The sequence below is a fragment of the Loxodonta africana genome, chromosome 21, assembly GCF_030014295.1.
Source record: "Loxodonta africana isolate mLoxAfr1 chromosome 21, mLoxAfr1.hap2, whole genome shotgun sequence".
Classification (NCBI taxonomy): domain Eukaryota; kingdom Metazoa; phylum Chordata; class Mammalia; order Proboscidea; family Elephantidae; genus Loxodonta; species Loxodonta africana.
In genome coordinates, this window is record NC_087362.1 from 18,550,683 (window position 1) to 18,568,088 (window position 17,406).

Here is a 17,406-nt window from a genome sequence, read left to right on the forward strand (position 1 = left end):
CACGGGGGGTGACTAGAGCGTGTGTGCAGGAGTTGAGTGTGCACAGGGAGTAGATAGAGCCTGTGTGTGGGAGTTGAGTGTGCACGGGGGCTGAATAGAGCATGTGTGCAGGAGTTGAGTGTGCACAGGGGGTAGATAGAGCCTGTGTGTGGGAGTTTAGTGTGCACAGGGGGTGGACAGAGTGGATGGAGGCTGTGCAGATGCTGAGTGCACACAGGAAGTGGATAGACCATGTATACAGAGGCTGAATGTACACAGAGGGTGGACGGAGGGGATGGAGGCTGTGCAGGCACTGAGAGTGCACAGGGCGTGGATAGAGCGTGTGTACAGGGGCTGAGTGTGCACAGGGGGTGGACGGAGTGGGTGGAGGCTGTGCAGGTACTGAGTGTGCACAGGGGGGTGGATAGAGCATGTGTACAGGGGCTGAGTGTGCACAGAATGTGGACTGAGGGGATGGAGGCTGTGCAGGTACTGAGTGTGCACGGGGGTGAATAGAGCGTGTGTATAGGGGCTGAGTGTGCACAGGGGGTGAATAGAGCATGTGTATAGGGGCTCAGTGTGCACAGGGGGTGAATAGAGCGTGTGTATAGGGGCTGAGTGTGCACAGGGGGTGAACAGAGCGTGTGTATAGGGGCTGAGTGTGCACAGGGGGTGAACAGAGCATGTGTATAGGGGCTGAGTGTGCACAGGGGGTGAACAGAGCGTGTGTATAGGGGCTGAGTGTGCACGGGGTGGACGGAGCAGATGGAGGCTGTGCAGGCACTGAATGTGCACAGGGTGTGAATAGAGCATGTGTATGGGGCTGAGTGTGCACAGGGGGTGAATAGAGCATGTGTACAGGGGCTGAGTGTGCACAGGGGGTGAATAGAGCATGTGTATAGGGGCTCAGTGTGCACAGGGGGTGAATAGAGCGTGTGTATAGGGGCTGAGTGTGCACAGGGGGTGAACAGAGCGTGTGTATAGGGGCTGAGTGTGCACGGGGGGTGAATAGAGCGTGTGTTTAGGGGCTGAGTGTGCACGGGGGTGAATAGAGCATGTGTATAGGGGCTGAGTGTGCACGGGGTAGATGGAGCGGATGGAGGCTGTGCAGGCACTGAGTGTGCACGGGGGGTGAACAGAGCGTGTGTATAGGGGCTGAGTGTGCACGGGGGTGAATAGAGCATGTGTAGAGGGGCTGAGTGTGCACAGGGGGTGAACAGAGCGTGTGTATAGGGGCTGAGTGTGCACGGGGTGGACGGAGCAGATGGAGGCTGTGCAGGCACTGAATGTGCACAGGGTGTGAATAGAGCATGTGTATGGGGCTGAGTGTGCACAGGGGGTGAATAGAGCATGTGTATAGGGGCTGAGTGTGCACGGGGTAGATGGAGCAGATGGAGGCTGTGCAGGCACTGAGTGTGCACGGGGAGTGAATAGAGCGTGTGTATAGGGGCTGAATGTGCACAGGGTGTGAATAGAGCATGTGTATGGGGCTGAGTGTGCACGGGGTGGACGGAGCGGATGGAGGCTGTGCAGGCACTGAGTACATAAAGAAGTTGCCAGGACACCAGAGAAGTGCGAAGGCTGGCCTTGTTAGCCCATTTTCCGAAGCCAGAAGGGAATTGGAACCAGGTCTGGAGTAGAGGAGGAAGGCTGGCTGGCAAGAATCTACTGGAGAAAGCTGAAGAAAATGTGTAATTAAAGAGAACACTGTGACATTAGAATAAGGGCAAAAAAAAAAAAAAATGTATTTTCTCAATTTCTGGTTATTTGCAGTTACTATCCTCCAAATGCTGGTAGATTTGATTAAAGTTGGTCTGACTTTATGTAGCAAATTTGGGGCCGGGGGCGGGGGTGGAAGCTTAAGAAAATGATCACTGGATATAAATGGCCCAGCACACTACTCTCCACAAATAAATGTTAAAGGAAAGAACAAATAATACTTGGAATTAATGGGATTCTCAGTGTCTTCTGATATTGCTTTAGAAAGATAACTTGTATTACTCATCTTTGAAGTTCTGTTGAAGTTGAAGCATTTTCAATGATAGCCAAGTCGTAATTGAGTGATTACCCAACTTAGACATTTTAAGACGATACTTGAGACTAACTTACTGTTAAAAAATCAGCATTTTCATGAAATGGTCTTACACCCTGATAAATATATCACCTTGTTGGGGGAAAGTCAGCATTTATTTTGTTGTACAAAGGACATTAAAAAAGAAAATCCTTTTCTCTACCAGTTTTACTCTTTGTTATTCTGTATGCAGTTTTTCTTCACACTGTGATTTTTCTCTGCCACAGCTCTTTCTGGAAAGTTTTTGAAAGTCAAATTGGAACCAGCCAGAGTTTGTGGTGATTTAGACATAACTAAATGATTGAGTGATACAGATTTTATAGCTATTCCCACTATAAGTATCTTCTCGATTTTCTATTTAGTAGGTCATTGAATCTTGTTACTTTATGGAGCGGTAAGAAATGCGTGAAGGAATTTGAATTTGACGATGCTGCCTAATGTATGTATCCGGGCTTTGGCATTTAGAGTCTATAAAATAAATTGGCAGTGGATGTTTTATTTACCTGTTAGGATCTCAGCTAAATCATCTAGTAGCGCTTTGCCAGCTGTATTGGAATACACTCGATGGCAAAGATATGCAAGCGTAAAAGCATATATTCAAAAATATGTGCGTGCAGCCTGCACGAGGATTACAGTGTCTTATAAAACAGCTGTATGTATAATTTAGAAGCAAAAAATTATTTGGAAAGAAAAGCTGGCCCTCCATCGTATTTATTCTTTTTTAAATGGGCAGAGTAGTCGCTGTTTATTGAAATGTATTTTTGATTAAGAATCCTCATGATACGTCGCCTGTCTCGATTGCCGGGCTTTTTGATAAAGCTGGCAGTATGAATGACAGCTGCAAACCCAAGGTTAGACTGCAGTCGGTTTCTCTCTGGCTTTCGCTCCTTTTAAGCCTGCCTTTCATGTGTAGCCAAGTGAGAGCCTCCCAGTGAAACGTAAGCTCTGCAGATCTTCGGGGGGCCTGAAGAGAGGATACAGAAGAAAGGCAGCCGTTTGGAAAGCCTGCCGAAGGCACCGAGGGCAGGGGTGATGACAGGACTCCCAGCCCTTTCTGCAGAGATGAATGAGAAGGCAGGGCCTCGGTGGGCTCCGGACGTTTTTTACCCACAAGAGGAGTCCTAGGCTATCAAATCAATTGTTTTGGCTTTCTCCTTCAGATGTTGCAAGGGAAAATGCCTTCTTTTATTGCTCTTCCAAGCCGTTTAACCGTTTATCCTTAATCATCTGAGTCTGAGTGGGAATAAGTCTTTTAAAGATCACTGAACTTTGCTCGGTCTGAAATCAGAGTAGAATTCATTTTATTTAATGTGCGAAACCTCCTTGTGAGACTCTTGACACAAGCTGCCTCTTTTGCCTCTTAGAATTTAATTGAAAAGGAGCGCCGTAGAAAAATACAGCCAGGTGTGCAAATGTCCCTTCGTGGATTCGATTGCCAGAGCTTCGTGATGCCTTCTCTGTGGTTATTGATCATTGAAATAACTTTAGCGGCCAAGACTTAGTGAGCCAGTGTAAAGGAATGTGTTTTTGGCGGTACCCACAGGGATGTAACCCTAGGCTCACCATAATGCACGTCACCGTTATCATAAAGTGTGTCCTTGGCACACGTTTTAAGGATGTTTGATGATTTTAGGAACACTTAATAGATTTGCTTTGGTGGAAAGGTAATAAGTCTATTAGGCCACTGGTGTGTGGAAGCGATCTTCGAAGGAAATGTATTTCTTTGGTTCCCGCGTCAGTGTATCACAAAAGAACCATACTGGGGCCATTTGGAATTTTGCAGATTTCTTCAAGGAGCATCAGGGAATGATTTCTAATAGTGCTAAATCTGGTCTTGGTGCATGGATTTGGCTGGCACAGATGTGGACAGAGTGGGCCAAACACAGCTAATTGGGGTGGGGAAAATTGAGAGAACAGGCCATAATGCTGAATAGAGCTGTTTGTCACTGGGTCTGTAATAGGATTTCCAATTAATTCCTGCAGGCTTCCAATGCCTTACATTAACCCTGTCAGGATGAACTACGGCCACATCTAAAACGCCATCCCCTATTTAACAGTGCATGTCAGTGAATTTGTAATTTCTTCTGCTCAACCAGAAGATGAATAGATTCTAGTCAGAAAACGAATGTGTGCTTCAGAAATGCACATTTCAAAGTCCCGAAGGCTACTTAGGAGGGAGGTTCTTTGCATGGTTATACAGTGAATCTGTATTAAAAATTTAATTGCTATGTGAATTCCCCCAAAAGAAAAAGCATCCAGCCACGTAGAAACAAATACGTCGTCAGAGGCTCTCTGTCAGTGGTGAACAGGCTTTTCACACTGGGTGATGACGATGATGATGGTGGTGGTGGTGATGGTTTGTGCATGTAGCACTGACTTCCTGCTGGCTCATTTGTAGTGGATTACATACACTAACCACTAAACCTCACCACAATCCAGATGAAGAGGCTGAGGAACAAAGTGGTTAGCCTCCCCAAGATCACACTACTAGTAAGTGGCCCGGCTGGGATTCAAACCCAGGCAGTCTGGTTATGAAGTCTGTGCTTCCATCCTTACCCTCCTGCCTGGTCATAGTCTCATCAGCTATGTTATAGGAATCAGTTTAATATAGTACTTGTCAGTACCCTGGCTTGCTCGTGCTTGCTTTTTTTCTCTTTCTTGCTCTGTGTCTGTCTTCCCAACAGTAATATTTATTGCTGTGTTTATTTACTGTTACTTCCTCAAGGCTATCTTGTGAAATATTGTGTCCCTGTGATAACCAGACTCTAATAGATACATAGCAGGCTAGAGAAGGTAGTGAGGGGAGGCAAAAATGAGAACTCTCTTCCACAGAGTTGGGCACTGAGTGGAATATGACCAAAGTTCACAAGATCACGAAGGGCCAGAATTCTTGACGGGCATTTCCCTTCCAGTGAAATCAAAACGCACAGCAGACTTTCTCACGAGATAGGTCAAGGTTGAATATCAGGAGTTAGATGATTGGAGGCAGGCTCCAAGTCAGGGTCTAAAATTCAGAGGGCACGTAAGGGTGTCAGGACTTCTGGAAGGCCGGACTCCTGTCTTCCTAGGATATTGGCCTCTCAGCAGCACTGTGTGAACCAAGCCAAGACGAGATGACTGCCAATAGCATTTTGAGAGCAAGAATTGCTATTTCTCTTAAGCCAAACAAAAATATTTAGTAAAAAAGTTTGGCTATGGGTACGTCAGACTCTAAATCTTTGACAAGAAACCCAACTAATTTTTAAACACTGTATTATGATGTTCTATTGCTATCACAGATGTAAGACTTTGATTCACCTTTCTTGCAGTAGGGGGTAATAATATGAATAATGCTAGTAATGTTCCTTGTTGCTCTGTTTTATCTAAAAGATTAAACTTTTTGAAAAAAAAAAAAAACCAGCTAGTTTTGGCCTGTGCTTTGTACCAGGTGTCTGCCTGCCTGCCCCTTCATGTCCACCTTCCACACCACTACCAGGCTGACCTGGCTGATACACAGTCCTTACACCACGTGTGCTTCAGACCTGGGAGTGGCTTAGCATTGCCTGAAGGACACAGCAATTGAAACCCTTAACATGTCTCTTAAGACCCTCCCTAGTCTGACCTCTGCCACCTCTCCTGTGCTTTACGTTCTGTGTTCTTGTTCGTCTCTGGGAACGTTGCCTTCTTTATAAACCCCAGGCGCTCTGCGCAGCATGCAACTTCCCACCTCCATGCTTTTGCCTGTGCGGTCACCCCTGCCTGCAGTGCCCTCACCTTTCTCTTTCATTCCTCCATTCCAGCTTTGCCTGGCTGACTGCAGTGTATCCCTTCAGATTTGGCTCATGTGTCACTTCCTCAAGAAGGTGTTTGGCTTTCTGATGCAATAAGCCCCAGAGGAAGTTCCTGGATGGTGCCGATGGCTAATGCACTTGGCGGTTTGAGGCCACCAGAGGCACCTCAGAAGATAGACCTGATGGTCTACTCCTGAAAAATCAGCCATCGGTAACCCTGTGGAGCACAGTTCTACTCTGACACGCGTGGGGCCGCCGTGAGTTGGAGTTAACAGCAACTGGAAGCCCTAGAGGACTATGCTCTCTGGCCCCATAAACCAATATCATCTGATATCTCCATCATTGCATTTATTACGTTGTATGTCTCATGTCTTATCCTTTGAGGACAGAACAGTACCCTATTCCTGTTTAAATCCTCGGCACTAACACATTCCCTGGTGAAATGTAAAAGCTCAATAAATGTTTTTTGGATGAATGAATCGATGCATAAGTACATGAAAAGCAAGAGCCCTGTAATCTCATTCAGTGAATTACTATAGATATGTTTGATTTGCCATTTATCCTCTGAGTCACTGATAGACAGCAGTGCCCCACAGAGGCCAGAGATCTCCTTAAAATGCCAGCTAACCCTCAAGAATGGGAACCCTGCCCTGACAGGGAGCACAACAGAGAACCCCTGAGGGAGCAGGAGAACAGTGGGATGCAGACCCCAAATTCTCATAAAAAGACCAGACTTAATGGTCTGACTGAGACTAGAAGAATCCCAGTCATGGTCCCCAAACCTTCTGTTGGCCCAGGACAGGAACCATTCCCGAAGACAACTCATCAGACATGGAAGGGACTGGACAATGGGTTGGAGACAGATGCTGAGGAAGAGTGGGCTACTTGTATCAGGTGGACACTTGAGACTGTGTTGGCATCTCCTGTCTGGAGGGGAGATAGGAGGGTAGAGAGGGTTAGAAACTGGCAGAATGGTCACGAAAGGAGAGACTGGAGGGAGGGAGCGGGCTAACATTAATTATTAGGGGAGAGTAAATGGGAGTATGTAGTAAGGTGTATGTAGGCTTATGTGTGACAGACTGACTTGATTTGTAAACTTTCACTTAAGGCACAATAAAAATTATTAAAAAAAAAAAAAGAATGGAAACCCTCCACGCCAATGAGAAGTGTCATATTTTATCCATTTGATGATTAAGTTGCGCTGGGGGTGTCCACAATTTGAAAACCTGTCATTTAAAACTATAATACAATACAGCAACATTTAGAACCTCATCTATTAGGATATCCGCCTAACAGTGCTGAATGATCTCACACAAATGGTAAAACACCATATGTTTGTACATTTACAGGTTATAAACTCTGAGAAGTCAGGGACAGTGACTATCTTACTCTCTGTTGTATTGCAGACCCTGGCACATAGTATACCTTCAGTAAATACTTGTCGAGTTCATGAAGAATTGTATCTACTGCCCACATTCAGAGTAGTACCAGGAAAAGCTCTGCCGGAAAGCCAAGCTCTTGTTTTTATCAATCAAGCTTAAGAGCAGTTAGTAAATTAATGAATTCTGCTCATGTTTAAAATATTCTTCTCAGTGCTTATCATATATCCTGATGCATAAAGTAGTTAGTAAAGGAAATGAGTTTGCTTTTATGAGGTTTTTTAATTTCATACCAGGAAATCGGGAATCCTTGGGCAGCACAAATGGTTAAGTGCTGGGCTAGCCAAAAGGTTGGCAGTTCGAACCCATCCAGCAGGGTCTTGGGAGACAGGGCTGATGATCTGCTTTGAAATGTCACAGCCTTGAAAACCCCATGGAACAGTTCTATTCTGCACACATGGGATCGCCAGGAGTTGAAATCAACTTGATGGCAACTAACAACAACTAGGAAGTCAGACCCAACAGTCGTATCTTATGCGCTGATAACCCCAAACAGGGAAAAAGCTACCACTAAGTTAGACTTGGAGCCTTGTTGGCACAGTGGTTAAGAGCTCGACTGCCAACCAAAAAGTTGGCAGTTCGAATCTACCCGCCACTTCTTGGAAACCCTATGGGGCAGTTCTGCTCTGTCCTGTAGGGTCACTATGAGTGAGAGTCGACTTGATGGCAATGAGTTTGGTTTGGTTTTTGGTAAGTTAAACATGGAGACCCTGGGTGATGCAAAGAGTTGATACTCTCAGCTGTTACTGAAAGGTTAGAGGTTTGAGTCCACCCAGAGGCACCTTAGAAGACGAAGACGGCAAGCAGATTTATTCCCTAAATTTAGGAATAAAACACTAATAGTGGATGGAGCATGGATGTCCTAACCGTTTTTATTTCACTGTGGGCATTTTGTTTGTATTTGCTATTTATTCTTATAGAGTTTTTTTATGTGAGATTTTCTTCAGAGTTTGAAATGTTAATATGACCTTGTCTTTAAACAATAATAATGCAGTTATATCTTCAGGGGCATCATTGGACTGGTCTTTCATTAAAACCCATCTCTTTCTTTAAGGGCATACCTCAGTTACCATGTGCCAAAGCATTATACAACTACGAAGGAAAAGAACCTGGAGACCTTAAATTCAGCAAAGGTGACATCATCATTTTGCGACGACAAGTCGATGACAATTGGTACCATGGGGAAGTCAACGGGATCCACGGCTTTTTCCCCACCAACTTTGTGCAGATTATTAAACCGTTACCTCAGCCCCCGCCTCAGTGCAAAGCACTTTATGACTTTGAAGTGAAAGACAAGGAAGCTGACAAAGATTGCCTTCCCTTTGCAAAGGTAAACTGAGAGTGAGGCCGTTTTCCATATACCAGCTCAGCTGTTCCTTGTGTTCCTGGGTACATAGACCATATGGCTTGTATTTCCTTTTTGCAAAAAGATACAATATTTTATATGAACTATCTCCTCTTCTAAAAATGCCTGCAAGTAGTGATGCAAACAGTTAAGCACTCAACTACTAGCCAGAGAGTTGGCAGTTAGAACCCACCCAGAGGTGCCTCAGAAGACAGGCCTGGCACTCCGCTTTTGAAAGGTCTCAATCTTGAAAACGCTGTGGAGCAGTTCTGCTCTGCTCACATGGGGTCGCCCTGAGTCGGAATTGACTCGATGGCAACTGACAACAACAGTCTTCTTAAAGTCACAAGAAAAGTAATTTTGTTCTTAGGCTGTTCTTATATGAAGGATAACTTTAATATCTTGTGTGGCATCACGTTCGTGTTTAGAGCCCAAATTTAATTCTAAGCCACTTTAAAGGGTGTGTGTGCCGCTCGGGGATTTTAAAGTACTGAATTATATATAACAAAACGAAATATCATTACTTCCATATTTTACATGGAAATATTTCTTTGCTTTCCTTAAATTGCGAAGGAATATATCTACTGAACTGACAATGGTTGGGAATTTTAAGTAGAATATTGCATTTTTATGTAAAGAAAAGCAGAAGGGCATGCATTTGGATGGACATTGAATCTGTTATCAGAAAGTGAGAAGCATCTGAGAATCAGTCTAAAACAGAGATTCAAGAAGCTGGAGTGGGTAGCATTTGAGATTGTAGTTTGAGACTCTGAACAAAATAAGCAGCCAGCCCCTTGCACAAAAGGAGCTGATTCACAGCTGTCTGGAAGTACACCAGGTTGACTGATAGGTTCCCGTTTAGTTCATGGGAATGTTAGATTCCTGTACCAAAGCCGTGTCATTGCATTTTTGTTCAAGCACCCTTAAAACCTTGAACCCCTTTATTGAAAAGGAAAATTAAGTGATAAGCTTAATGGGAGCAGGTCGACTAATTGTTTGTCATTCCTCAGGATGATGTTCTGACTGTGATCCGCAGAGTGGATGAAAACTGGGCTGAAGGCATGCTGGCAGACAAAATCGGAATATTTCCAATTTCATATGTTGAGGTAAGTTAATCCGGAAAAAACTGGATCGAATTAGTATTTGGCTTAGTAGATAAGTCTTAACTATGCATTTGAGCATTAAGAAGCCCCCGGAGCACAAGGCACCAGGAATGCCCTGTTCCAGGCCATTGGATGGATCAGGGAAGAATTCCCCCATCCTGCCCTGTGAGATTGTGAAACTTGACTTTGTACTTGACTTTGTCCCCTGCTGAAAGCCTTCCTGTCTCTCGTTACCTGTTACTGTATGCTTTGTATCCACCACCTGTACTATTTCCAGGCGTTTTGTTCCATTGTTCAGCTTTGAGTCAGAAGGTTGATAAAATCTCTGTGTTAGGTAGAAGATTAGTTTGTATACTCCTTTTTTTTTTTTTTAATAGCCTTTTCTTTCTTTCTTTTATTATATTTTAGATGAGGGTTTATAGAGCAAATTAGTAAGAAGAATTTCTTGCCGAACACAAAATTGGAGGCACTTTTAAAGAATGGAAGAGAGCCCAAAAAACTACACACGGCTAACTGGAGTTAAGGCTGGCTAGAGTCACGGGGTCGCTATGAGTCGGAAGTGACTCGATGGCACCTAACAACAAAGAAACCCTGGTGGCGTAGTGGTTAATTGCTACGGCTGTTAACCAAGAGGTCCGCAGTTCGAATCCGCCAGGCACTTCTTAGAAACTCTATGGGGCAGTTCTACTCTGTCCTATAGAGTCGCTGTGAACCGGAATTGACTCGACGGCAGTGGGTTTAACAAAAACAACCGTCACGGGAGGCTTCTGGAAAAAATTGAGGTCTTAGTAGATAGTGATAGACAGGTAGGGGTTAACCAGGAGAAATAGAAGAGTTCCTTTTTATGGCAGGAAGGAGAGCCAGGCAGGGAGACCAACATGTTCAAAAGCCAAAAAGTAAGAAAGAGTACAGATTGTTTGGGGAACTGGAAGTAATTCTGTTGTTTAAAACATGAAAGTGTATATCTTCAGCGTGTAAAAAAAGAAAACCCACTGTCCCTTGTTTTCTCAGCTTTTTATCTGAAGCATTTGTTTTGGCGTGGTTCTGAAAACTAAAATGACAAATTGTGTCATTGTAGCCAGCACTCACTTTTCCCCACAGACCATGAGATTGCCAGAGTTTTCATAAAAAAATCAGCTTGACTACCGTATATTCATGGAAAAGTAATTCAAACCATGTACGAGTCTTGAATTTTATCCATACCCTTCAGATGTTCCGTTTATTGAAATATTTTTTTTTTCCTTCTTTGAAAGTAAACTACAGAAAAAAAAATTCTTACCTCTCAGGCAGTCGTTACTGTATATTATTATGTGTTCTAACTGTGGGTCCTGGAAAATTACAAGCATTTTCAAGTATTTGGGTAGTTACACCAAAGAGCACGGGTATGCACGCAATTAGTATACAAACCTGTCTTTACTTGTGAGGTATTGTCAGAGTCTGATGCTGATAGTTGGTTTGTGATACGTGATTGCCGTGTTTTTCTTATTGGGTTGTTGTGATTTGTTACTGGGCAAGTGTGGAAATGCACACATAGGCCTAAAAGATCCACGCGTGGCAAATCCAGAGTCACACAGAGTCACTCAAGTCATTATTCGCCCGGCCTTAAGTTGGAAAGCTAAGCTTCCACCCAAGTAGAGAGTGTTTTCCTTCTTCAGCCTCCTTGCTTTCAAATGAGCACTTTCCTGATTTGAACCAGGATTTTGTCCGTGGAGACATGGTAGCAAATGGTCCGTCTCTAGGAGACTGTGAACCTTTCTTTGATGTCGAGCCATCAGACTGAAGTTCCTCGGAGACTGGTAGCCAGCAGAGCATCTGGGCATTAGTGATACCTGGGTTAGCCCTGAGGGGAATAAAATGGAAGCAGATTGAAATAGCACCCTCCCAAAATTCAACTGTCTAAACAAAATGTAGACTATCTTACGACCTCAGATGTGGCAAAGTCAAGCATAGGAAGCAAGAACTGTGGCTTTTTCCTGAATAATGGCCTCTCTCTTGCTCTATAAACCTATTAATATTTCTCCTGCTGCAGGCCCCAGGCAGTCTCCAATATTAAAATGGGCCATGTTACAAAAAATCATTTTCTTAGATCTTGTGGAAAAAAATTTCCATCTCCACCAAGTACGAGGTGCTTCTTCACAGTGCTGCCAAAATCTGTTATTCCCAGAGGTTTTGAGAAGATTGAATGAGATGATCTGTCTCAAAGGGTCTGGTACCAGTACGTCTTACGCATACTGGTTTCAAGCTCAGATTAGAAAATAACCCATAATATGCCAGAGTATTAAGGGTCTCACCATCATGTATAATGAGGGAAAATGAGTTCAGGATTGAATTCTAAGGCTCCAGAGCTCATCTTCATTTGCCACAGGCCTGTCAGTAGAAGTTGGAGCTTGCCCTTGACTCCTGGTTGGTTGACGTTGGTAATAGAAATGCCCAAGGAACTTGTAGTAGCGGAAAGTCTAAACAGGGTGGACCTAGAATAGGGCTGTGGACCTGGAGCTGGGGACACTGGGGTTGGAGGTTCACATGTGGAACTGTTGAATTAGAGGTGGGGGAAGTGAAAAGGAGCTGAGCGCTGGAGTTGTGTAAAGGGAGGATTGGGTGGGAGGAAGGTGGTGAGAAATGCTGCTGGAATAATTTGCCCTCCCTATGACCCTTTCTCTTCTCCCTCTACATCCCACAGATACAGACTATGTTCTCCACCTGTACTGGAGTAATAATAAAAGAGCAGGGGTGGTTTGGTGACTTGCATATAAATAGCCTCTTAAAAACCAAAAAAACCTGCTGCCCTTGAGTCGATGCCAACTCATAGTTACCCTATAGGACAGAGTAGGACTACCGCATACAGTTTCCAAGGATCGCCTAGTGGATTTGAACTGCCAGCCTGTTGGTTAGCAGTCATAGCTCTTAACCACTATGCCACCAGGGTTCCCAAATAGCTTCTTATTAAAGTAAAACACAACATTCTTCACTGTTTGAACAGAGAAGGAGGGTATCTGGTTGTTGTTAGGTGCTATCGAGTCAGTTCTAACTCATAGTGACTCTGTGTACAACTGAACAAAACACTGCCCAGTCCTGCCCCATCCTCACAATCATTGCTATGTTTGAGCCCGTTGTTGCAGCCACTGTGTCAGTCCATCTTGTTCAGGATCTCCTCTTTTTCACTGACCTTCTACTTTACCAAGCCTGATGTCCTTCTCCAGGGCCTGGTCCCTCCAGATAACATGTCCAAAGTACGTGAGACCAAGTCTCACTTTCCTGCTTCTACAACATTCTGGCTGTACTTCTTCTGAGACAGATTTGTTCATTCTTCTGGCAGTCCAGTATTCTTCACCAGCACCTTAATTCAAAGGCATCAATTCTTCAGTCTTCCTTATTTATTGTCCAGCTTTCACATGCATATGAGGCAATTGAAAATATCTGATATCTGGTTAGGGAGAGTGACTAGGGGGAGGAGTGCCTGTATAAGTGGCCCCCACTTCTCCTTCGGATTTCATATCTAGCTCTTAGAATTAGCGTTCTCTTGCTTTCATTCCTTTTACCCTTTTCCTGTGGAGATTCTCGTCAGACCCCTCTCGGCTCAAGCCATAAAAAGTGTGGATTCTATAGTATTTAGACTGGCTGTTCCTCCAAGATCGAAAGCAGTAATGGATTCATGTGGAAACCCAGGGAATTCTTTATGACATCATGCCAGGATGACCTTTTGTATAAAAGGGTATGTTTGTCAAGGACTGCCTGCAGTAAAAAAAAATAAATTAGTAGTCAGCTTCTTTCGTCGCAAATACCAATTTTTAACAAAACAGAATGGACAGTTTTAACAACCTCATCAATTCAGAGCTGACTCATTCAGGTTTAGCAGTCATTTGGGCAAGGATTATATGATTCTTAGCAAGCAAAAAGTTTGAATGAAGTAAGTGTTAAGTATAGGATTTTGAAAATTTTTCAAACATTATTTAATGTATTGTAGGCTTATGGTGAACTATAAATTTTTATTAAATTTTCATTTTGTTTTGATTCCTAGTCATTTGTTTGAAATATCACTCAGCCGGTTTTCAACAGAACTGTTCAGCAACCTGCTCCTCTACTGTAGATAATATAAAGATAAATATTCCTTATGTGCAGATGGAAACCCTGGTGGCATAGTGGTTAAGAGCTACAGCTGCTAACAAAAAGGTCGGCAGTGTGAATCCACCAGGCGCTCCTTGGAAATCCAGTGGGACAGTTCCACCCTGTCCTGTAGGGTCGCCATGAGTCACAATCAACTTGAAGGCAGCAGATTTGCTTTGGTTTTTGGTACGTGCGGGTGGCATGAAGTAGGAGTGGCCTAAAAGACAACTATCATTACTCTTTATTTACTGCCAGAAAGAAGAGCTACGTTGCTTATTCTGAGATGTCAGCTCAAATGTCACCTCTTCGGAGACACTTACACTTACCAACTTATTTAGAGTACTTCCTCCTTTTCCAATTTTTTTTTAACCTCATACACATAAAAAAAATACACATAGTGGTGTGGTAGTGGTGAAAAGCTTCACCTCTAGAGCCAGAAAGCCAGGATTCACGTCCTGGTTCTACCATTAATTATCTGAGTGATTTTAGGCCTCTGTCTTCTCATCTGAAAAGTAGTAGAACCACGGTATAAACCCGTTGTGGTCGAGTCAATTCTGACTCATAGCAACCCTATAGGACAGACTAGAACCGCCCCATAGGGTTTCCAAGGAGCAGCTGGTGGGTTTGAACTGCCAGCCTTTTGGTTAGCAGCCATATTGTTTAACCACTGCACCATCAGGGCCCCAGAATCACTGCATAGGGTGAGTTAATTCCTATGATACTTTCTAATGCTGCCTGGCACCAAGGAAGACTGTGTACGTGATGGCTGTGATTATTGTCACCATTGTCATTCCTTCATAGCCCTTTTGCACTGTCTGTAATTATTTTAAGTTATTTGTTGGTGTGGTTACTGTCTCCCTACCCTGTCCCCCATTAGAATGTGAAGTCCAGAGGGCCAGCACCTTGTCTCTGTAGTTTACCTCCTTCGCACGTAGACCTTGCATGGTGCCTGCATATAAGTTGCAGTCAACAAATACTGGTGAGAATATGAATGAATGAGCAACCAGAGAACCTTTAGAACTGAAGATTCTAAATGAAAAAATAACTGGTTTTCAAATGTTGCCAGCTTTTACATTTTTCAGCTAATAACTTCATCATTGAGTACCTAAGTAGGTATTTTATTATCAGTTTACCTTGGTGAATACGTCACAGTGTTACGTCTTTCCTTAAAGCCAGAGGATATGTATGACATTAGAGATTTTTTTTTTCCAAAACCTAGACTGGATAAGTACTTGGTTATGCCTACTTTACAATTTTTCCAGACTACAGTAGTAGTAGCCAGACTCTGTGGATTAGATCTTGGAGCCTCTATTGATTATTTACCTCTAAAAGAGAGAAGACCCCCCTCTCGCTTTCTGCCTGAGATTATTCCCTTATTTTACTTTAAGCAGAGGTGGTGTTGTTAGGTGCCGGGGAGCCAGCTCCAACTCATGGTGACCTTGTGTGTAACAGAACAAGATGTTGCCTGGTCCTGCACTGTCTTCACGATTATTGGCACGTTTGGGGGCATTGTTGTGGCTATTGGGTCGGTCCATCTCATTGAGGGTTTCCTTCGTTTTTGCTGACCCTCTACTAACTGTGATAGCCTTTTCTAACAACTGCTCTTTCCTGACATGTCCAAGTAAGCAAGCCAAAATCTCGCCATCCTTGCTGCTAGGGAGCATTCTGGTTGTTTTTCTCCTAAGGCTGATCTGTGTGTTCTTCTGGAAGTCCAGGGTATCTTCACTATTCCTCACTAGCTTCACAGTGCGAATGCATCAGTGCTGCTTCTGCCTTTATTTCTCATTGAGCAGAGGCAGAGTGGCCTTATTTTCAGGACCCTCATTTTTTCTTAAACAACTTTACTGAGTTAAAAGTGATATATAACAAACTGCATATATTTAAAGTATACAATTCGATGAGGTGTTATTTGTTGTTTTCAACTTTTAGAGTCAACCCATAGGCCAATCATCGGAGACACTCCTGTGGAATAGAGTATTTGTTATCAGCCTAAACAAAGGAAAATCAAGTATGCAGAGAGCACAGGAGGTCTTAAGGATGTGGCTTCCTCTGCTACCCAGTTAGAGAACTGAGGGAATGTCTGTGTTTGAAGGAATAAAAAGTGAAGGTTTGGGTACATACTTTGAAGTTGCCAGGGTGACCTTTGGAGGCATTAAGAATAGCAATGTTTTATTTCTTGACTTAAAACCTTTGCTCTAGAAAATATTAAAAACAGAAGACCAAATAATAATAGTCTTTGATCTAAAAAATCAGAGACTTGATTGAACTATCTAAAAAGATAATTTATCATTTATATTTTTGAATGTATTATTTCCCTTAAAAAGTGAACTGTTCAATTGATTGAAATAAATTAATTTATGTAAAAGAAATTTAGAGAAATTGTTGGAAAGAGAACTACTATATTATCACAGTAACTTTCCCTTCAATTTTGAAGTAAATTATTTTTTCTGAAAGAAATTTAAAGAAATCGTTGGGAAGTCAGAAGGGCAGAATTACTATGTGTCTGAAGTAAAATAACGTTTATATATGAAATTCAGAGATATTGTTGAGAAATCAGACAGGGTGGATGACTCCATTGCTTAGAATCATACTTGCATCTTTAATTCTGATTGAATTGTATCTGCTTTTGAGTAGCATTTTTTTGGCATTATGGAGTCCATCCCATGGTGCAGGTTTTTGTACTTTCTAACTGTTGTCAGCTTGATATAAGTAGTTGTTGTCCTTCCCTTTTCCTTCTACCACAAGAATAGAAGGATTAATGAACCCTGACCTCCAAAATTGTTAGGACAGAGGCAGGTCTCCTCTTGGGTTCCAGGAACAACTGCTTAATAAATAAATATGACTGGAGGCAAGTGGACTAGATTGAATCTAAAGGAATCCTTTAGACTCTGTACCAGCTGCCAAGGAGCGGATTCCGATTCATGGCGACCTCGTAAGTATCAGAGCAGAGCTGTGCTCTGTAGGGTGCTCAGTGGCTGTGACCTTTCGGAAGCAGATCGCCAGGCCTTCCTGCAGAGGTGCACCTGGGTGGACTCAAACCTTTCATTAGCAACAAAACGCCTTAACCGTTTGTTCCATCCAGGGACTCCTTTGTTGAATTGGTTTGATTAAAAGAAAAGGTATACTTCAAAATTAAAAGAAACTACATCCTCAAGTCTTTTTTTAGGCAAATGGATGGGGACTGGTATTAGATTAGGTAAGGAGCTTTATTTGGGGTGGTTTGAACCCACCAGCTGCTCCGTGGGGGAAAGGTGTGGCGGTTTGCTTCCATAAAGATTTACTGCCTTAGAAACCCTATGCACCGGCTCTGTCCCATTCTTTAGGGTCGCCATGAGTCGGAATCAGCTTGACAGCAGTGGGTTTTATGCTCCATCTGTTATTCAGCAGCCTCTTTCTGATTTAAAAGTTTCCTTTTGTTTTCTGTTAGGAAAACATTGAGGGAGCTGAGATTCTGAAGATCAGTTAATGTTTGTTGAGTACTCACTGCGTGAATGGAGAGTTTCCAGTATTCTGGATGGTTTTATAGAACATAAAAATGAACGTCTCCTACAGAGCCATAATCAAAAGCCAGGGGTAATGACTAAATGATGTCTAG

At 43.2% G+C, this 17,406-nt stretch overlaps 1 protein-coding gene across 1 annotated transcript in view; it reads left to right on the top strand.

The window, feature by feature from the left end:
• The window catches only part of SH3RF1 (SH3 domain containing ring finger 1), a 206,222-nt gene that overhangs the window by 122,321 nt on the left and 66,495 nt on the right, over positions 1-17,406 (top strand). The window contains exons 2-3 of the mRNA XM_023554974.2: positions 8,314-8,589; positions 9,615-9,710. Coding sequence (XP_023410742.2) covers positions 8,314-8,589; positions 9,615-9,710 — 372 coding nt within the window. The remainder of the gene's footprint in view (positions 1-8,313; positions 8,590-9,614; positions 9,711-17,406) is intronic.